Raw genomic sequence first — 19,498 nt, forward strand, 5'->3', positions numbered from 1 at the left:
CTGAGTGAACTAGTTCGACCCTTGGCAATGACAAGGCTAGGTGAATGGTTCCGTTCTAGTGAACCAACACTGGCATTAGACCCAATTCTGATTGGTGAAATGAATCGAGGAGGTGAATCGGTTCGGACTGGTACATTGGAAGGACGAGAGCTCTAAAGCGTGAACGAGATCTAGAACGACACTTCCCAGCAGTAGAAGAACAAATTCGAACCTCCGAACCAGATGGTGACTCAACTCGTGTCGGTGAATAGTTTCGGTGGGATGAAACCGTACGAAGGGGAGAACGGTTATGTTCCAACCACGCCGATCCACACTTCGATGATGAATGCTTGGATTTAGAAGTTTTCGAGGACTGTGAACGGTCCGATGAAGTCGATCGCAGGTCTTGTGTAGAGGAAATATCAGTCATTACCACCCTTGCATGCCCATGAGAACTGGAGCTAGGCGAGGAAATCGTCCCAAACGCCTTTTAACATTCTCAGACAAATAGGAATCAGCCGAAGCGTCCATAAAATCTTCGTTAGGAGAGACGGGAGATTTAGAACGGCGAGCAGGTAGGGTGGGGCTGAAGGTGATCACGTGGGTGAGGACTGCGCATGCCATGTGCTGTCACGGCCTAGTGAGCATGGCTAAGGCAGGAAGGCATGCACAGCACAGGGACAGGGACAAGGAAGGCCTGGAGCAAAGTTTAATTCGTTTCCACTCATGGTCGAATGAAGAGAGAGAGGTGCAAGTCGTGAGATAGGATAAGTTTAAAAATACCAAATTTGGTCTCCCTATCTGTAATGTTTTTTTAGAAAATCTGTCCCCATCATCTCAGACAGACAGACGGACGGAAGGATGGACAGAACTCAAACCAATATCCCCCTTCCAGTTTGTGGTGGAGAATAATTAGGAGATAATCTGTTCCTAAACATTTAGCATCGTTCAACCAACTATAATCACTTCCAAAATGTAAACACAATAGGATTATCTCCATTCTACCATGACATATGCACCATGAATAAAACGAGTTTTAAATATGCACTGATTACCCTTGCGTAGTGTTTTGACACAACACGCAGTGAACCGCTCTCAGAAGTGATTATTGAAATTTTTCACTTCTAATTTTTTTGTAACAGCCAATCAAAAACAAACATACTTAAATGTCATGGCAGAATTATAATTTACTCACCTGACTAGCCATTCTCCAAATGTTCGTAGCCCTACAAACTTCTTAACCCCTTTCTTATCACATTGGCTACGATCAAAGTTAAGAATTCTTAGGGCTACGAACGTTTCGAGAATAAGGGCCCTGACCTCCAGTAACTGACTATCCAGATGATTGACAAAAACTTGACTCACCTGGCCTCCAGTAGTCGAGGGTCTAGAGGGGGGTACATGGATTTCACCACCTCATCAACTCTTGGACTTATTCTTTTGGCGATGGCAACAATATCGGTGAGAGTTTCCTGTGTCCTGATATTCTGAGCATTGCCCATGGTCATGCCAACGAGTTTCTCAGTCAGCTGGTGGCAAGTCTTCAGTATAGATATACAGTGAGGCACCAGTCCACTGAAAACAACACGAAAACAGGAAAAACTTCAATGAAGAACCTGCCTTAAAAGTAGTGGCTGAACAACACAGCAATACACTGTTGTATCATGTTGAGGCTCATTACACAATACATCGATTTACAACTCCAGTATTGCAATACATACTATTCACTTCAGGGCTCGAAAATTCCACTTGTTCGCTCGTATTGACGAGTAAAATTTGTTTCAGGCAAGTGAAAAACATAATTTGCTCGTCCTAGAGGACGAGTATGTTTTCTGACCTAACTATTTTTCAAAATGATAAGTTAGTTTTAACATCGTCATTCCCGATTATCAGTATTTTCAAATTCCCCGAAAACTAACCGCAAAGTTTAAGTCTTGAAGTTCGTTTGGTATCCTTTTCTAACAGTTTGGCTATAATTAATATCCTGATTGGCTATAATTAATAAACTGACCAATGAGAAAAATCTTCACAACATGATTGTTGTCGAATCAGCTAGAAAATTGGGAATTCCCTGCTTGTTATTACCGATCATAATCAACGTAACGATGTTTCGAGATAATAATTAAACAAATTGAATAAACTGACGAATAAAAATCAATAACAGTACTCATAAAAGTTGTCAAACTTACATTATAACTTACTATTTCCATCTTTCTTGTGCGATCGTGTAATGTAATTATTGATAATTCAAGTGACATCTCGGCTTTCGTTGCCTCGAACTTCGCGCGTGGACACAATGTTTAATGCTAAAATATATGCCTGAAGCATTTTTGTCACAGGTCATAGCCTAGCACAGCACGATACGTCCACTAAATTCCATAATATACGTATAGGTGGTGATGTTTTGCGTCACACGTTCAGAATACAGTCGTGCCCCGTTTATCCGAACACTTGTGTTTTTCTTGAAATTGTTCGGATAAACAAATTTTCGGATATCTGAACCGAGGACCATATGGAAAAAGACAGACAAACAAACGAACATAATAAGCCTCAGACGTATTCTTTATTGATTGATTGATCAAGAAATAACAAATACTGTAAACGATTATATTTCGCGCAGGTTTTATTTTCGCGCTTTTGAAGATAGAAATCTACGGGAATCTTAAAATGACTGATAGTAGCATAAAGAATCATACTTAACTGTCGCTGTAATGGATTTCCCAAAACATAATTAAATAATGAGCCAAATCCCATCGACGAATTAGCGAAAACAGCAATGTGTGTTGTGGCCGCAATGGAAATTGGTCACATGACAGATGGTTTGATACAAAACAGATTACCATGAAACGACTCGGAAAGAAATAATACAGCAGTATTTGATTTATTCATTAAGATTTTATTTACCAGTACATCATGAAGCGAATAGTCACTTAACACTCAATCATCTCATTCACAACAACCCGGCTTGTTTGAAATCACAAAGAGCTTCATATACAGTAGAAGTCAATTCGTCAGATCGTCAGATCGTCAGAATTCGGAACATAAGACTGATGTGTTTTTCATCTCTTCCGTGAGTAAACAACGGGGACGTCTAGCCTTGCCAATAACAATTGACAGGCCTCAAGATTAACTCAGTGTCACCTTGCTAATTAAGGGCAGTTAATCCTCTCACCCTTCAAAGAATGCCGGCTTGTAACCCTTGTTTCATGTTAGGGCACGCAAGGCCACTCGGTAAAATGCGCGGTGTAAACATACTGACAGGTGCTCAGCCATCCGGATATACGAGAAAAAAATGCATATGATTTAGCATTTGGTATGTGAAAATGACCATTCGGTTACGGAAACCGGATTTCGGTTAAGTGAGTAGTTTTACAACATTGCGAATTCGTTTTAATGAATTTTCGTTCGGAAGGCGAGTTTTCCGGATATCTGAGGTTCGGATAAACGGGCACGACTGTAGCATGATTTTACCCAAAACGTTCGTCTGACGTTAAAAGTTTTCGTTTACGAGGACAGTGTCCATTGTTGCAATATGATTAGCTGCCTTAGGTCACATGCATAATTTTGTCCAATCATGATCCTCATAGCAGACTGCGACAGAAAAGGGTCATTAGAAACCAATCTTTATCCAATAAAATCGCTTCTTACAACTGTGAAATACTCTTGGCAAGGGTATAGTGATAGTGTTGATGTTCAGAGCTTTCGAACAATACCCACCATCAAACGAATTGCCTCACGTTATTCGTACTAAGCTTCCAAAACAGCTGACTGACTGACTGATTTTGGTTTTACGCCGCTTTTAGCAATATTCCAGCAACATCACGGTGGGGACACCAGAAATGGGCTTCACACATTGTACCCATGTGGGGATTCGAACCCGTGTCTTCGGCCTGACGAGCCAACGCTTTAACCATTAGGCTACCCCACAGCCCCCTTCCAAAACAGAGGTGTTTAATGCTGTTGTATCATGTTACCGAGCAGAAAGCTACTGATATCGGGAAATAGACGACCATACATATTATTTGAGAAATCTTTTTTTAATAATTTTCCGATTACGTAAAATGAAAATTTAAAAGAAAAGGTAAGGGGATATTATGACATTTTACAAATGGAAAAAAATCGCCGCATTTTTTGCTTCCTTCGTGGTTTATCTGGACATTATAAATGTCTAAGCATGCATTTTCATTAAATATTAACTTATTTACATTGTAGTCCTATTATTTGAACAATATGATAAAATATATATTGCATATTTATAAACAGGAGGAATAGACCTTCCAAATGGTGTATGATATGTAGTAACAGTAATGATTTACAAGCTGATATTTTCCTTTATAAACACAGGCTTCATCTATGATCTCAGAGTCTCTGGGAACTCAGTGTCATGGCAGTCAATGCCTCTTGTTCACTGGCATTGAAAGAGTTAAACAGACGAGGTGGAAATTTTAATTTAATCTAATGTTTTAAAAATCCTGACATTTATCAAACGCTTTTGCCAAGTGTCATTGTTATCTTCAACAAGGTAAGATAGTTCGCTAATTCATGCTTTGTTGGGTTTACAATATCCATTACGTTGATTTGAACGCTAGTTTTCTCAAATATTTCCAATCTAACTGCGTATCGTCTTACAAAGCCAAGGGAAGTAACATTTTTCTTTTTCTTTGAAATTCAGCTATCTTAAATGGTGAACAAATTAGCAAACAAAGTAAGTAATGTTTGTTATAGATTTATTACAAGCAAACATTTTGAAATAAAATAATTTAAATTTACATTCATTATGTTGCATGATCTATAGGGCAAGTACAAGTTTAGAAGGACGAGTGGAAAGTTCATATTACTTGCCCTGCAGGGCGAGTGCAGATTTTTGAATTTTTCAAGCCCTGCACTTCATTACAAGTTATACTGATGTAAAACGTGAATAGTAACAGAAACTGACCAAGTAACAGCTTGATAATGGTGTTAGTACCTTCACCGAAACTTCGCCACTAATTGCAATATAGAAGTTGACTATCCATAAAACTTGGTTTCCCTTCACCTATACAACTTCTAAAATGCCTCGCAAAGATGTTTGTTTATTGTTTATTGTTGCACTTGGCAATATTTCAGCTATTTGACGGCAGTCTGTAAATAATCAAGTCAGAACCACACAATCAACAGCAATCAACAGCATGAGCATCAAGTTAACGAGCCTGACCATCCGATCCCATTAGTTGCCTCTTACGACAAGCATGGGTTATTGTGAAAATCAATTCTAACCCGGACCTTCACGGGCTTGTGACTACAAGGAGCTAAAGAGTATATGTGACTTACGTGGCATCATCCACCCATCGCTCATCCTTGAGGATCTCTTCTATCTTGGGGTTGGTTATCTGGACATCGTCCAGCTCCACGCCAGTCATTGTCTGTGGACCCGAGTCGGATGTGATGAGCTGCACATCAGGCCTGACAAAACAGGAGTATAAGGACTGTGATGCTTAACATAATTTTAACATAATATTTAAAGAAAATTATAAAAGGTATCATTGTTTGTCTGATGCACCTGCACATCCAATTTCATTAAAATCAGATCGTTCAGTCCAATAAAATCCTCTCATGTAAATTTGTGAGGACACTTTCACTAAATGTTGCACCAGCTGATGCATGAACTAATTTTGGTTGCGGAAGACAAATTTAACCTGGATATTTACAGGCCCTGAGTATGAATACAACGTTTGAGTGAATGACTATATTTATCATTCAGAGCTAAATGACGTGCAGCCACGTTCATCTATTAATACACTGTGACACATTCAGACACCCCTATCTAGGTATTTCGGGTTGTTAGACATTAGTTCTTCAAACAAGAAGACATTTCATTGATGCATTGAGCTTGAAAGTGAGTGAGTTGGGTTTTACGCTGCTTTTAGCAATATTCCAGCAATATCACAGTGGGGGACACCAGAAATGTACTTCACACATTGTTCAAGCCTTTGGTGTGACGCGTGAACGTTTTAACCACTAGGCCACCCCACCGACCCTGAACTTGAAAGTAGATCCTGCTGGGCGACCTCATTTGCATAATTATATGAAAGTGATATCAAGCTTATGGGACCAATTCATCGCATCGATATCACTAGTCATTATATGATAAAATCTCTTAACATAATTGTCAAGGATCAGAAAATGTCAAAACACGTGGCATCTTACCTTGTGTCCTTGTGCTGAGCTGTGATGAGGTCCACCTTGCGACAATATCTCTGCCGGCATACAAATACTAGCGCCGCGAGAGAGGCAAGAAATATCGTGGCAAGAATACTGATAGCCACCACAACCACAATCTCCATGTTGCTACCACACGAAGGGTTGATCTGGGAATCTGAAACACATATGGGGTTTACCCAGTTTCAAATAACATCTCATTGGACATGTTTCCCATAAAATCGACTATCAAGTCTTTAACGTGCTGCACAAGTCGTGTTTGTAAACATAATAAACAAAGATTAAACAAAAACTACCTACAGAACAGACCCATATTTGTCATCAGGAGTGGAAATAACCCATTGCCCGACGCCCGAGTCCAGTGTTTTTTTCTGTCGAGGAAGCAAATTTGGATATCACACTGTACCGGTGTCCAGTTGACTTTCCAATATTAATTGTGTTGTTTATTTAAAAAATCAACAAGAAAACAGCCGGTATAGTGGAAAATTATCAGGGCAAGTGATTTTACATGTGCCACTGTACCGGAGTACACTAGCAATTTTAAAGTTATTTCCACTCCTGGTGATATGGGTCTATTTCATCTGAAACAATTTTTTTCAGTTTGGGCAGCCACAATACAATGTGAGGTTTTTGTACCACATAACAGCTCTTTTTGGGTTTTAATACCACTCATCCATATTCTAGCTATGTGGCGGTGGTCTCTAAATAAACAGACAATCCAGTGATCAACAGCATGAGCATCGTTCTATGCAATTGTGATACAATGGCATGTGTCAACCAAGTCAGTGAGCCTGACCACCCGATCCCGTTAGTTACCTCTTATGACAAGCATGGGTTGCTGAAGACCAATTCTAATACAAACTTCTACTTTGTACAAATAACTTCATACAACTAACAGTATCTAATTCAAAACCGTCATGAAGCAAGTTTAAATAGTTATTTATTTCTCTATATATTTTCAGAGACTAAGTGGAAGTCTGTGTTTCCCCTAGAATGCCCAGTACAACCTAGTTTAGCCCTGCGCCCTTGTCCCCTGGTGTCAATATAAACACATCCTGCTAACACAGGGTAAACAAGGTGCTTGTCTCACCTAATTATACGTCTTCATTCTGTCCAGGAGCACCTGCTCACAATCACATCTTCCAAGTCCAGAGGGGCCTGAAAAAGTGTCCCATGTAAGAAGAGTAATAATAATGTGTCCATTTATATAGCACCAAACTCCACACTAGGTACGCTCATAGCACTAACAATCGATAAAGCATTATTGAAGTCCATTGAACTTTTTGTAGAGAAAGGTTTTGAGGAGATTTAAAGTTTTCACGGGTTGGAGACAGCATAAGTTCATCAGGGAGAGAATTCCAATTGACCGATGCCATGTTCTGGTAAGACTTGTGGCCAAATGATTTGAGGTTCCACTTTGGAGGATTACTAATGGCATGGTAACAGCAGGGCTCCAGATAAGGGCCATATCGCCGTAGGTACGGATAAAAAATATACACAATACGGTAGGAAATAATTTAGAAAACATAGCAGATACGCACCACAGCAATTGTGTACGGTCTTAAAATCATTTACAGATATATTTATCTGAAAAAGTATTGTTTAATTGTTTATTGACCGTTTACACCAGAATAGCAATGCTGTCATGCATATATGAAACGAAGCACAAGTTTAATGATACACCATTAAATTCCATTCAGTACTCTAAATGTACTCTTATTGTTTTCCAGTACTCATATATTGAAAAAATAAGGAGTACGTACTCCTGATGTGGAAAAAGTATCTGGAGCCCTGGTAACAGTGTTATACAGACCTTGGTAAAATGGGTCAGTAAAGATGATATTGGTGCAGATATTTTGGAAATCTCAAAAACTGACCAATAGGACCCTGATCACGATGATCACTCAAAGCGACCTGATATCCATGTTATATACAAGATATGGATGGGTCAGAGTTGAGAGATGTGTATGTGAGTTGGGTCGGGCAGGGATTGGAATCAGAAGCAAGGTACGGGGCAAACATTAAGACTGAGATATGAAAGAATCAGGACAGGGTCTGTGAGTAAATTCAGCTTGGGTAAGGAATTACTCAAGTCTCATCATTACTGAAGTGAAAGGACATTCTTCATGTCTTCTGAGAAAAGAAATCTTTCAACTTATTTGCATCATCATGAAACTGACCACGATACTACTACTACGACACTATACTACTACTACTACTACTACTACTACTACTACTACTACTACTAAACATGTAATGAATATATATTTCTTTAAACATAAAACTCATTTGGACTTTGTATTTAAAATGCAGACTTGTGTATAAATGCATATATGGCTGAAATAATGCTGATGCAACGTAAAGCCAAACTCAGCTACTACTAACAATCAAAAAACTATCTCAGAGCTACAGATAACTTTTTGGGTCATTGAGTTATGTACTCGCTTGTGTTCATCTCAATTGGGTATCCTAATTTTCCTTTGAGTAACCAAATAAATTGTATCCACCTCACCTAAACTCAATTGGGTATTTTGCCATTTTCCATAAATTGTAAAAATATAATAAGTTTAAATGTTCGTTAACGTGCTTGTTACCCATGTTTGATCTGTAACATGAGAAACGATAAGAAATACTGCAAGTTGCCAAGTTCATGTGCTGAAATAGAGCCTCTCAGTATACCTTTGTTACTTTATCTATCCACCGGTACGCAAGCTAAGATTTGACACTTGTGTGTGTACACATGCAAGATCAAATGTATTGAGTATTTACAAAAAAATCAAGTGTACTTGTACCCAACAGACTTAATACGAATTGAGTTTTCACATAAATATTTGTGTGATTTATGCAGATATACAGCTTATCTGTACCTCTGTACCTACTACTACTACTACTACTACTACTACTACTACTACTACTACTACTACTACTACTACTACTTCAAACAACCCAACTTAGTACAACATGTTAACAGGCTAAGACTGCCTCAAAGTGATAAAAATATGTATGCATGAGGCGTGTTGTGAAAAAAACAATTTTGACAAACTTCATAAACGTGTCTGTTTGGATCATCGGAATCTGAAGATCATCCCAACATTAAAGCAAACCAACACATCCCTCACCATAACAAAATCCACCAATACAACAATGACAACCATCTACCAACATGAATTCCTCCTCCAAGGGGTAAACCAAACACCATTTACAGAGTCCTGTTAAAAGCATGCCGTCAAAATATTTACATGTGTACCTTTAATACAGGGCTTGGTAATGCTACATCAGCATCTTCAACCACGTGATACTCGGTATTAAAGCTACGCGATTACAGTCGAAGTGCACCTACTTTGCATCTTGTGATGCTGACCATCGGCCTGTCACCACGGCCGTCAGGAACAAGACATTCCTCCGGCTAATTATAGAAGCAAACATTGGCCAACAATCGCAGGGCTGAGTGAGTGTCAAATAAAGCCTAATCCGGCCATGTTTGTTTTAGCATGGATAAAGCAAACAGTCAATATGCTTTCTCTCGCTCCCATTCAGCACGGTTTATGCTCAATAGTCTTTATAATGCGCCGACAAATTACTTTTTGCGACAACTCATTCTAAAAACTTGTAAATGTGGGACTTTAATCACTCTCTGGTGTTTATTCTGAAAAGTTATAGTGGAACATTTATTAAATAATATTTAAAATCAATTTCAATTCCATTTTAAATGTTTGTTAGTGCAAGCTCCAACACAACACGTGATGAAATGGATGGTGTTAGGAGACAAGCTTCCCACCATGCACCATTAACTAGTTATGAAGAGACAGTGTCAATTTGGAATTATTTTAGTAGAGTTTTTAATGTCATCACAGGGATATGCTTGGTTAGCGTTTGAGAATATAAATATCCGGTGAACATTTCACTCTTTATTGACACTGAATAGGCCTCACAAAATGTGGATATTGTCGATGCAATCATCAGGATGATGATAAAGTTTAATAATTGTCTGAGGGATTTGTAATGCTTCTGTGTGCAAATTGGTTGCCTTATCACAGCTGATATTGATGCCTGGAGTTGAGGCATTCTGTAACCATGGTAATGGGTAGATATGCCAAGAATAACCTAGCAACAACTACATATACAACATGCATTTTGGAAAAGAATAATGTAACCATGGTAAATCAGAGCTACAGATAACTTTTTGGGTCATTGAGTTGTGTACTCGCTTGTGTTCATCTCAATTGGGTATCCTGATTTTCCTTTGAGTAACCAAATAAATTATACTCTCCTCCCTCAAACTCAATTGGGTATTTTGCCATTTCCCATTATTTGTGAAAATAGAATAAAGATTAAATGTTGGTTTACATGTGTATTATTTATATTTGATCTGTATGAGAGAAAAGATAAGAAAGACTGCAAGTTGCCAAGTTCATGTGCTGAAATGGAACCTCACAACATACCTCAGTTATTTTAACTAACCTCTATCTGTAGCGCATGGGTCTGCTTACTTCAAATTCTGGTAGGTTTGCTGGATGCTACAGTACGCATGCTAAGATTTGACATTTTTATGTGTACGCATGTAAGATCAAACTTATCGAGTATTTACAAAAATTCAAGCGTACTTGTATGCAAGACATAATAGGAATTAAATTTTCACTTAAATATTTGCATAATTTACGCAGATACGAAGCTTATCTATACCTTTGTAAATGCTTCAGAAAGAATTATGCTCAAATAATCTGGAAATATTGATTGAAATTGTGACTAAAATTAATAAAATAGATTTAAATCGAGATATACTGCAAACATATATGTTTCAATTACATACTTCAGTATGCACTTGTTTAAATGATATTTCCAGTGTTATCGGACAGTTATGCGCTATTGGGAATGCCTTAATGATCCTAAAAGAACAATCATCAAAACTAACTGGGTGCATTAGCTGTTTTCCAAATGAATATCCTGCACCTAACAATGGGTTAGAATTGATCTTCAGTAACCCATGTTTGTCGTAAGAGACGACTAATGGGATTGGGTGGTCAGGCTCGCTGACTTGGTTGACATCGTATCCCAATTCGTAAATAGATGCTCATGATGTTGATCACTGTATTGTGTCCAGACTCGATAAATTACAAATTGCCGCAATATAGCTGTCACTAAGGATCTTGGTGCATATCTTGATGCTAGTTTGTCTTTGGAATCGCAAGTCAACCATCTTTATCAGAACTGCCACTATTGTCTGCGAACAATCAGCTCCATCAGAAACCTCATCACAACAGAATGTGCTCATTCTTTGGTTGATCCCTTATACTCTCTTGACTCGACTATTGTAACAGTCTGCACTTTGGCATCAGTTCAACTCAAATTCAGAAACCTCAAAACCTACAGAACTCAGCAGCTCGCATCGTCAGCCTCAAGTCCAAGAAAGATCATATCACACCTTCACTGATGCCTCTACACTGGTTGCCCGTCAAATTCCTGATTGACTTCAAAATTCTATGTATCACTTTCAAAGCTCTACATGGACAAACACTTGAATACCTTTCCAGTCTTCTGTGTCAGTACATCCCAACCCGACCATTACGATCCCAGAATCACCAGCTACTTGACTTTCCTAGAGTTCGACTCTCATCCTATGGAAAAGATCATTCCAACACGCAGCTGCCAGTCTCTGGAACAACTTGCCCACTCACATCAAGAATGCTGAATCTTTGGACACTTTTAAATCGTCTCTAAAAACCCACTTTTTTCGTCTTGCCTATCATTAGACTTTCTATGTTCAGTTGTCTCTCTGTATATAGTCTTAACTATTTTTTTTCCTATTCTATTGTAGCGCCAAGAGCGGGTATTAGTACCTGGATGATAAATACCCACATTATTATTATTATTATTATTAATATTTCTGAGTGAGGAGTTAAACAACAAACAAATTAACAAACAGTACACAAGAAACTATGGTAACGCTCTCTGTGTCTTTGTTGTGTGTTCATGGATGAGGATGTCACCTTGACATTGATACATCCAGGCCTCCCAAGTTGCAACCAATTAAAAGCAGGGAGCTATGTTTTTAATACCTCTTAACTATGTGCCTCTGGCATACAAATTGGGAAAAGATATTTTATCCAAAATTGGCATTGTTATTGGAATCCTGAATAATGACACTCATATTTACCTAATTCACTGTTTTTTAACTTAAATACTGAACAAAACATGAAATCCGGGTCCTATTAAACATGATCAATAAAACTTTAGCAATCTTTTTACCAGATTATAATAACATGATATGGGGAATTGTCAATGCCAAATTAAGAATTTGACTGACACTTGTTAAAGAAATTGGGACAGATATCAACCTCTAAAAATCTTGAAAACATGAAGAACAGTCACATAAGGTTGTTCAAGATCTTAGTATGACGTTCATGTTTTCTACCACCAGTGGAAATAATACCTGATTGATGATGACTATAACGAACAAGTCCTTCTATACAAGCCACTATTGTGTAATACAATGGTGCTTGAACATATCTGTGAACACAGTAGTGTTGGGAATCGGAAACCAAATCCACTATCGATTATTGGAGGATTGTGGTGAACGATTATCGATTATAATCGAAATATACATTTTTGATGTAATCACCAATTTTAAGGGGTTTTCCCCATTTTTTTCTAATTAATGATTTTTTATAACTAATGCGGTCATGCAATGAAATGCGCACATGCAAGGGTGTTATACAAAAATGACAAAATTCCGATTAATTGAAAAAATGTTTTTTACAATCGATAATCATTTTTAATCCTTCTTCGATCGATTTTCGATCATCGGAACATCACTAGAACACAGTGTCAACCACTGCACATATTAAAAGACATAGTTTTTCTAGAACAATCAGTTCAGTATTGGCGCTCTGAAATAAGTATTATATTCAATGCTAACACTAAGTAACAGCTTGATATAGTCCTGTCTTTGGTGACAAGAGGATTTTCTGTTAGCTCTCATTTTGTCAGTTGGTTTATGGACTTTAATTTTCTTTGAATGGCATTTAGAAGTGATACACATAAAAGGTGAAAATTTATGGATGAATACTTCTTTATTATGAGGAACACGACAATTGTCTCACTCCTTCATCAGGTGAAGGGAACGTCATGTTCATCATAATAAAGACGTTGACATCCATTTATGAATGTTATTTTATTCTTAAAACGTCAGATGTACGACAGAAAGGTCTTGACTGCATTCAAACATAAATGTTGCCCACATAAATGCACAAAGGACAGAGACTTTTAATTATCAACGCTTTCTCCAAACTTGTGATTGATACTTTCCTATGTATGCTATATTTTGTAATTAATCTTTTCCAAATAAATTGGAGTGTTAGTTAACTTATTTAATATCTATCTTCATACCACTAGAGATGGCTGTATTACAAAAATTATTAGAAAAGTTATTTTGATGTAAATTTCATATTAACATTTTTCATGTTGGTGGATATATGTAAACCAACAAAAAATATTATTCTCAATATCTGGATCAGGGATTTACACTTAATTCTAAACCAAGTGCCTTTGGAAGGAAAATTGGGAAATAATTGCTCATATTTGCCCTACATTTGGAGATATTTCAACACAGTATTGAATACAATAATGGACTGACTGACTGACTGAGTTTAGTTTAACGCCACTTTTAGCAATATTCCAGCAACATCACGGCGGGGGACACCAGAAATGGGCTTCACACATTGTGCCCATGTGGGGATTCGAACCTGGGTCTTCGGCGTGACGATCCAACGCTTTAACCATTAGGCTATCCCACCGCCCCATACAATAATGGAAGCCTAAGCACTAAAGCCTTTGTAGTAAATGTCTCTTCACTTGTCCAGTTGAGTGTGATGTACAAGTTACCACTACAAAGAGTAAGTGAGTGACTTCAGTTTTACGCTGCACTCAGCAATATTCCAGCGACATGGCGGCGGTCTGTAAATAATCGGATCTGGACCAGACAATCCAGGGATCAACAGCATGAACTCCACTACAAAGAAATAACCAGGATTGTGATGATAACATACATAACTAACCGCCTCTGTGGTGTAGTGGTTAGAGCGTCCGCCCGGAGAGCGGAAGGTCGCGGGTTCGATCCCCGGCCACGTCATACCAAAACATGTTAAAATATGGTACTTGTTGGTCCCTGCCTGGCGCTTAGCATTAATGGGTACAACAAGGACTGGTCGGCTCGGAGTCAGTATAATGTGTCTGAGTGGGGTATTCATGCTTCACTGCGCCATGGTATCTCAGTGGGCTAGCACTATAAAACCAGCTTACGTCTGGGCTAGTATAAGCAGGCGCACATACACATACACACGCCTGCACATCGTCATATGAGCGAAATATTCTCAAGCACGACATTAAACCCAATTTCACCTCACCTCACATACATAACTGCATAAACATGAAAAGGGAAATTTTCAAATTTGTGAGTGAGAGAGTGAATGTGTGAGTGAGTGAAATTTATGCCACTTTTAGCAACATTCAATCAATATCATGACAGTTGACATCAGAAATAGGCATTTCCATTGTAACCATGTTGTGAATCTAAACCATGTCTTCAGTATGATGGACAGACGCTTTAACCACTTGGTTACCCAAATGTCCTCATCCAGCAAGTATAAGTGACATTTGCTGCAGAGTTGTAGGGGGAAAATGGCCTATGATCCGGTCTAACTAAACCCCTGAGAATTCTATTCAAGACAAATGATATCGTTTGTCCTTTGTTTTTTCAACAGTGTTTGTCCCCAAATACAAACTTAACTTTGGCCTTTGATAACATCTTTGATAGCTAAAAGTCTGAACACAGTAAGCAGGGAAAGTTCAAGAAAGAGATGTTCCTTCACGGCCTGGTACACACTGTCCATACTCAGTGGAAGGGAAGTGCACAGTTAATGTCATGACCCGTACATAGGGAATCCCACCTGCAACTGTTGGGGAAAGTTACCGATGCCCTAGGACTTACATAAATAGAAAATTTGAGATGCTCACAATAATCTTGTGGTAGGGTCAAGGATCTGAACCACTTCATTATCTATTTTCAGTGTTTTCTCCTCTGATTATTGACAAAACCTGCTTGTGACAATTGCCATACCTACCATGTGTTGTTAATGCATTTTCACATATTCTCTGCCTTCCTAATCAGGTGCAAATGTAATTTTTGAACATAGTGGAATGGGGGCTAGTCACATGGCTTCTTTTGGGTGAGTGAACAAGTTTAGTTTTACGCCACATTCAGCAATATTCCAGCTATCTGGCGATTATCTGTAAATAATCGAGTCTGGACCAGACAATCCAGTGATCAACAGCATGAGCATTGACCTACAGAATTGGGATATGATGACATGTGTCAACAAAACCAGCGAGCCTGACCACCCAATCCTGTTAGTCGCCTCTTACGACAAGCATGGATTGCTGAAGATCAATTCTAACCCGAATCTTCACAGGTGTCTCTTGTAGACCATATAAGGTGTTATAAATATATATAACACTCCTGGAAATATTCTTTTGATAGCATCACTTAATACATGATCAAACATAGCAAACCATCAAGAATAGCAGAATTTCACGGAATGTGAGACAGACCAGCCAATTGCTTGGAAACATATTTTGGCAAATTGTATGTGTTGAACAGTGTTCGTGTTAACTGAACATGCATGTTTCAAACAAATCTACATTTCACGAACAATATTTTCTACCTGCATGTTCTGCACGTAAAGCATTTTGTGTTCTGGGAAGTTACATTCCAAATTATTTCCTTATTTGTCATGATGCTGAAATGTAACATCGTACTTCTTGACATGGTGATGTCATCAAAACTTGGAATTCCCCAGGTTTATAAATAGCGACATCGCCAGATGGCATGCAACACTCCGAACCGAGTGTGACCATATATATGTCACGAATTCATGCCTTATATAGTTATTCACAGTTCTGAGATTTGAGTCACGTGTAGTGAGCCACACCTCCCCAAATTCTTTATGAAACTGTAAAACTTGCTGAATGGGTGAAAGTTTAGTTGATCCTTCTTCAAAATAATGACGATGATGCATCCAATGGCCATGCGTTTTAGGAATGCAGAGCTTTTTTCCCAACCACGAACACTGTGCTGACATCCCAGAAATATAGCATTGCCGGAGCAGTTCTGTTTATCGTTAACTGCATGGTGTACTGCCCTGGAGGTCCCTTTCTAATTAATTAACAGTAATGGCTTGAATAATAGATGCCAAAACTGTCTTCTTTTACAATAGCAAGGAAATGGCAGGAATGCAGTTTAAAGGGACAGTGTACTGCAGAGCTAATTACTGTAGTGCTAATTAGTGCAGACTGCAGACTCTGGCTTTCACTTCATAGATCTTACATGGCACCTAATGAATAATATGACCATGGTTTGGGAAAAGCCATACGGTTTTAACAAGTTGTGAGTTTCACTGAGAACATGACTACTGTGCATGTGCGAAAGGATAAACAATAGTGTTGACAGACTTGGTAAACGAGCACAAACTATTTGTGATAGCACACATGTTCCTGTGGAAGAGTGTTGGCTAATTAGAATTACTCATTAGCCAAGCTCAGCTTGAAGCTGGCAGAGTGAGTTCAATCCTCTACATGACGGTACTTGAAACATGAACACATGTGCCATAACGTGCACTACTAAAAATAGATATAACTGGACAGGTGTTTCTTTCACACACAGAGCTACAGATAAGATTTAGCTCATGTGGGTACTGTACCCACTGTATTTTTTTGGAGTGGGTATTATGAATGTTGAGTGGGTATTTCATTTTCCGTTACCCACTGCTTTCAAATATGTGGGTATTTCAGTGATTTTACTCACCTAAGTATATGTCATTGAGTAAGTTTACTAAGCAGGTATGTACTGCCTTATGTCATACTGAAGCAAAACCAACTTAAATATAATGGAAATTATTTCCTATACTAACAATACAACTTGATACCAATCGATGTCTTTTTCTTTAAGTGATTTTTATAGATATATTCTGTACGCATATGTTTTAAACTTTGTGCTTAACATTTTAAATGCGTAATTGGTACGCAAAAATTATTTTTCAATGCGTAATTGGAAATTTTCTGTGCGTATTTTACCCAAATATGCAGCTTATCTGGGCCTCTGACACACATGGATTATATGATTGTCACGAATGGTGAGTGAGTGAGTGAGTTTAGTTTTACACTGCTTTGCGCAATATTCCAGCAATATCACAGCAGGGTACACCTGAAATGGGCTTCACGCATTGTACCCATGGGGTGGATCGAACCTGGGTCAGCGAGACAAGCGAACACTTTAACCACTAGGCTACCCACTGCCCCTGTCACGAATGGTGTCAAACGTGGTGTAGTAAGCATTTGATAGCTTAGGCATAGTTGTTAACCTTTCACAGGAAAACAAGTAATACGGTAGTATATCCCATAGTATGTTTGCATAGGAGCGTCTCACTCTGTTTACTCTGTAGTACATTTTGACCAGATGACAACATCGTCAGTTCAGGTGACCTGGTCATATCACACGACACCTGCACTAAATCGGTTATGCAACCGGTCATAAAGTCAGTAACGACAATAAACATGGCTATATACAACAATGTGTGAGTTTGTGTAACAATAAATCATGATTTGCAAGACCTCGGTGTCCGGATTCGTTTTGTAAACAAACCCCTGTAGAAGAAGGATATTAACAGCAACATATCACAATCTTATGGCGCCTAATGTACATAACTCACCTGGGAGGGTTACCGATTTGTAGCAGTGTGTAAATCAAACTGTGATTAGAAGTTATACCACCTGTTGAACGTTATCAACAAATGCAAACAAACTCTTCCACCTCTCTCATCGACTAAGATGGCGGTCATCGCCTACTCTCGAACTGTCTGAAAAGTTTTCACAATTTTGTACACGATTAAGGCGAGAACTATTACAAAGTTGCGTAAGTTGGATAAAAGTTGTATAGGTCGCATGTATATGAAATTTAACTTACTTTTCTCTTTTTGGAAGCGCACAACTTTGATCACGTGACTCGAAGGGCCTCGTGAGTCACTCGATTTTGTGGAGAGACTCCCCTGTCACCAACCTGAGTAAATAAATGTCAAACACTTCATGGAACATGTTTGTATATAAAAGGGGAGTAACTGGTGTAGGGTGTAATGTTAAGGTCTCACTTACGTATCCCATGTCAGTTTGACACAAACTACAAATGCGATCCATCCACAGGACAATGGGGAGCGTAACACCTATCGCGCTGACAAATCTTGCAAAGTCATTGCAAATTAATTCAGTACGATGTGTAAGGATATCCGGAATTTTTAATGTTTCTCAAATCCAGCCTCAACTGTCATGAGAGCGGACGCGCTCGCTAACAAAACAAAACGTTTTTCACAAATTGCATACCTTATTTCATGAAATTTTATGTATTTTGTTTTGCACCACTCGGTAAAACTGATTCATAATGAAGATCGGGTTTTAAAATACATGTAAATGAAAAGAATATGAAGCCTACCTGTTTTTGAAATATGAAAACATGTGCCATAAAGTGCAGTACTAAAAATAAATATAAATGGACAGGTGTTTCTGGCACACACGTGGATTATATAATTGTCACGAATGGTGAGTGAGTGAGTGAGTTTAATTTTCCGCCGCTTTTAGCAATATCCCAGCAATATCACGGCAGGGGACACCAGAAATGGGCTTCACACATTTTACCTCCGTGGGGAATCGAACCCAGGTCTTCGGCGAACGCTTTAACCACTAGGCTACCACACTGCCCCTCATGAGTATTGTTTGGCACAAATGGGCATAAATACCCTCAGACTGGGACACGTATGTTTTTAAATTCACGTCGGAATGAAAATTCAGGGCTGGTAGAAGATGGGAAACACAGAAAATCATGTGGACAGCCTAAGCGATAGGACGCTGCTTATACTGACTCCTGTACGGAGACATGTATAGGTTGTCTCACAGTCCCTGTACCACATTGTTTTCCCTACTGCCTTGCCCTTGATCGCTGCAATGCTAAAAGCTCTATATGAAGCAAGTCTAGATTCCCCCAGGTTCCCATCTCACTTGGGCTCCTTTTCAATTTAAATGGGTTTATTTGTTACTATCAAAATTAAATATAAGAGACTAAGCGTTAATCTAGGACACATAAAAATAGAGGCATATCATATTGAAACTTTCTAATGCGACTCTGATGTGAAACGCCCACATATATATTTAGACAGTCGGCCATAAAACGTGCTTGGTTTTAGAGCATTTCAGGTAATGAATATAAGTAAGTTAACCAGTT

At 38.6% G+C, this 19,498-nt stretch overlaps 1 protein-coding gene across 3 annotated transcripts in view; it reads right to left on the reverse strand.

Annotated features, from left to right (window-relative positions):
• Positions 1–18,286, reverse strand: part of LOC124267003 (transmembrane protein 98-like) — a 33,376-nt gene extending 15,090 nt beyond the window's left edge. Inside the window, exons 1-5 of one of the 3 annotated variants that reach the window (XM_046701846.1) lie at positions 18,194–18,286; positions 7,268–7,335; positions 6,166–6,334; positions 5,290–5,421; positions 1,345–1,554 (exon numbers count right to left, since the gene is read on the reverse strand). In XM_046701846.1, coding sequence (XP_046557802.1) covers positions 1,345–1,554; positions 5,290–5,421; positions 6,166–6,302 — 479 coding nt within the window. In that variant the 5' untranslated portion in view covers positions 6,303–6,334; positions 7,268–7,335; positions 18,194–18,286. Of the gene's footprint in view, positions 1–1,344; positions 1,555–5,289; positions 5,422–6,165; positions 6,335–7,267; positions 7,336–17,939; positions 18,098–18,193 lie in introns of those variants that run through there. The other 2 variants (XM_046701845.1, XM_046701847.1) reach the window with 2 other exon arrangements.
• Between the last annotated feature and the right edge of the window lie 1,212 nt (positions 18,287–19,498).

Source organism: Haliotis rubra, unplaced genomic scaffold, assembly GCF_003918875.1.
Source record: "Haliotis rubra isolate DU_JTF1 unplaced genomic scaffold, ASM391887v1 Scf1294, whole genome shotgun sequence".
NCBI classification, from domain to species: Eukaryota; Metazoa; Mollusca; class Gastropoda; order Lepetellida; family Haliotidae; genus Haliotis; species Haliotis rubra.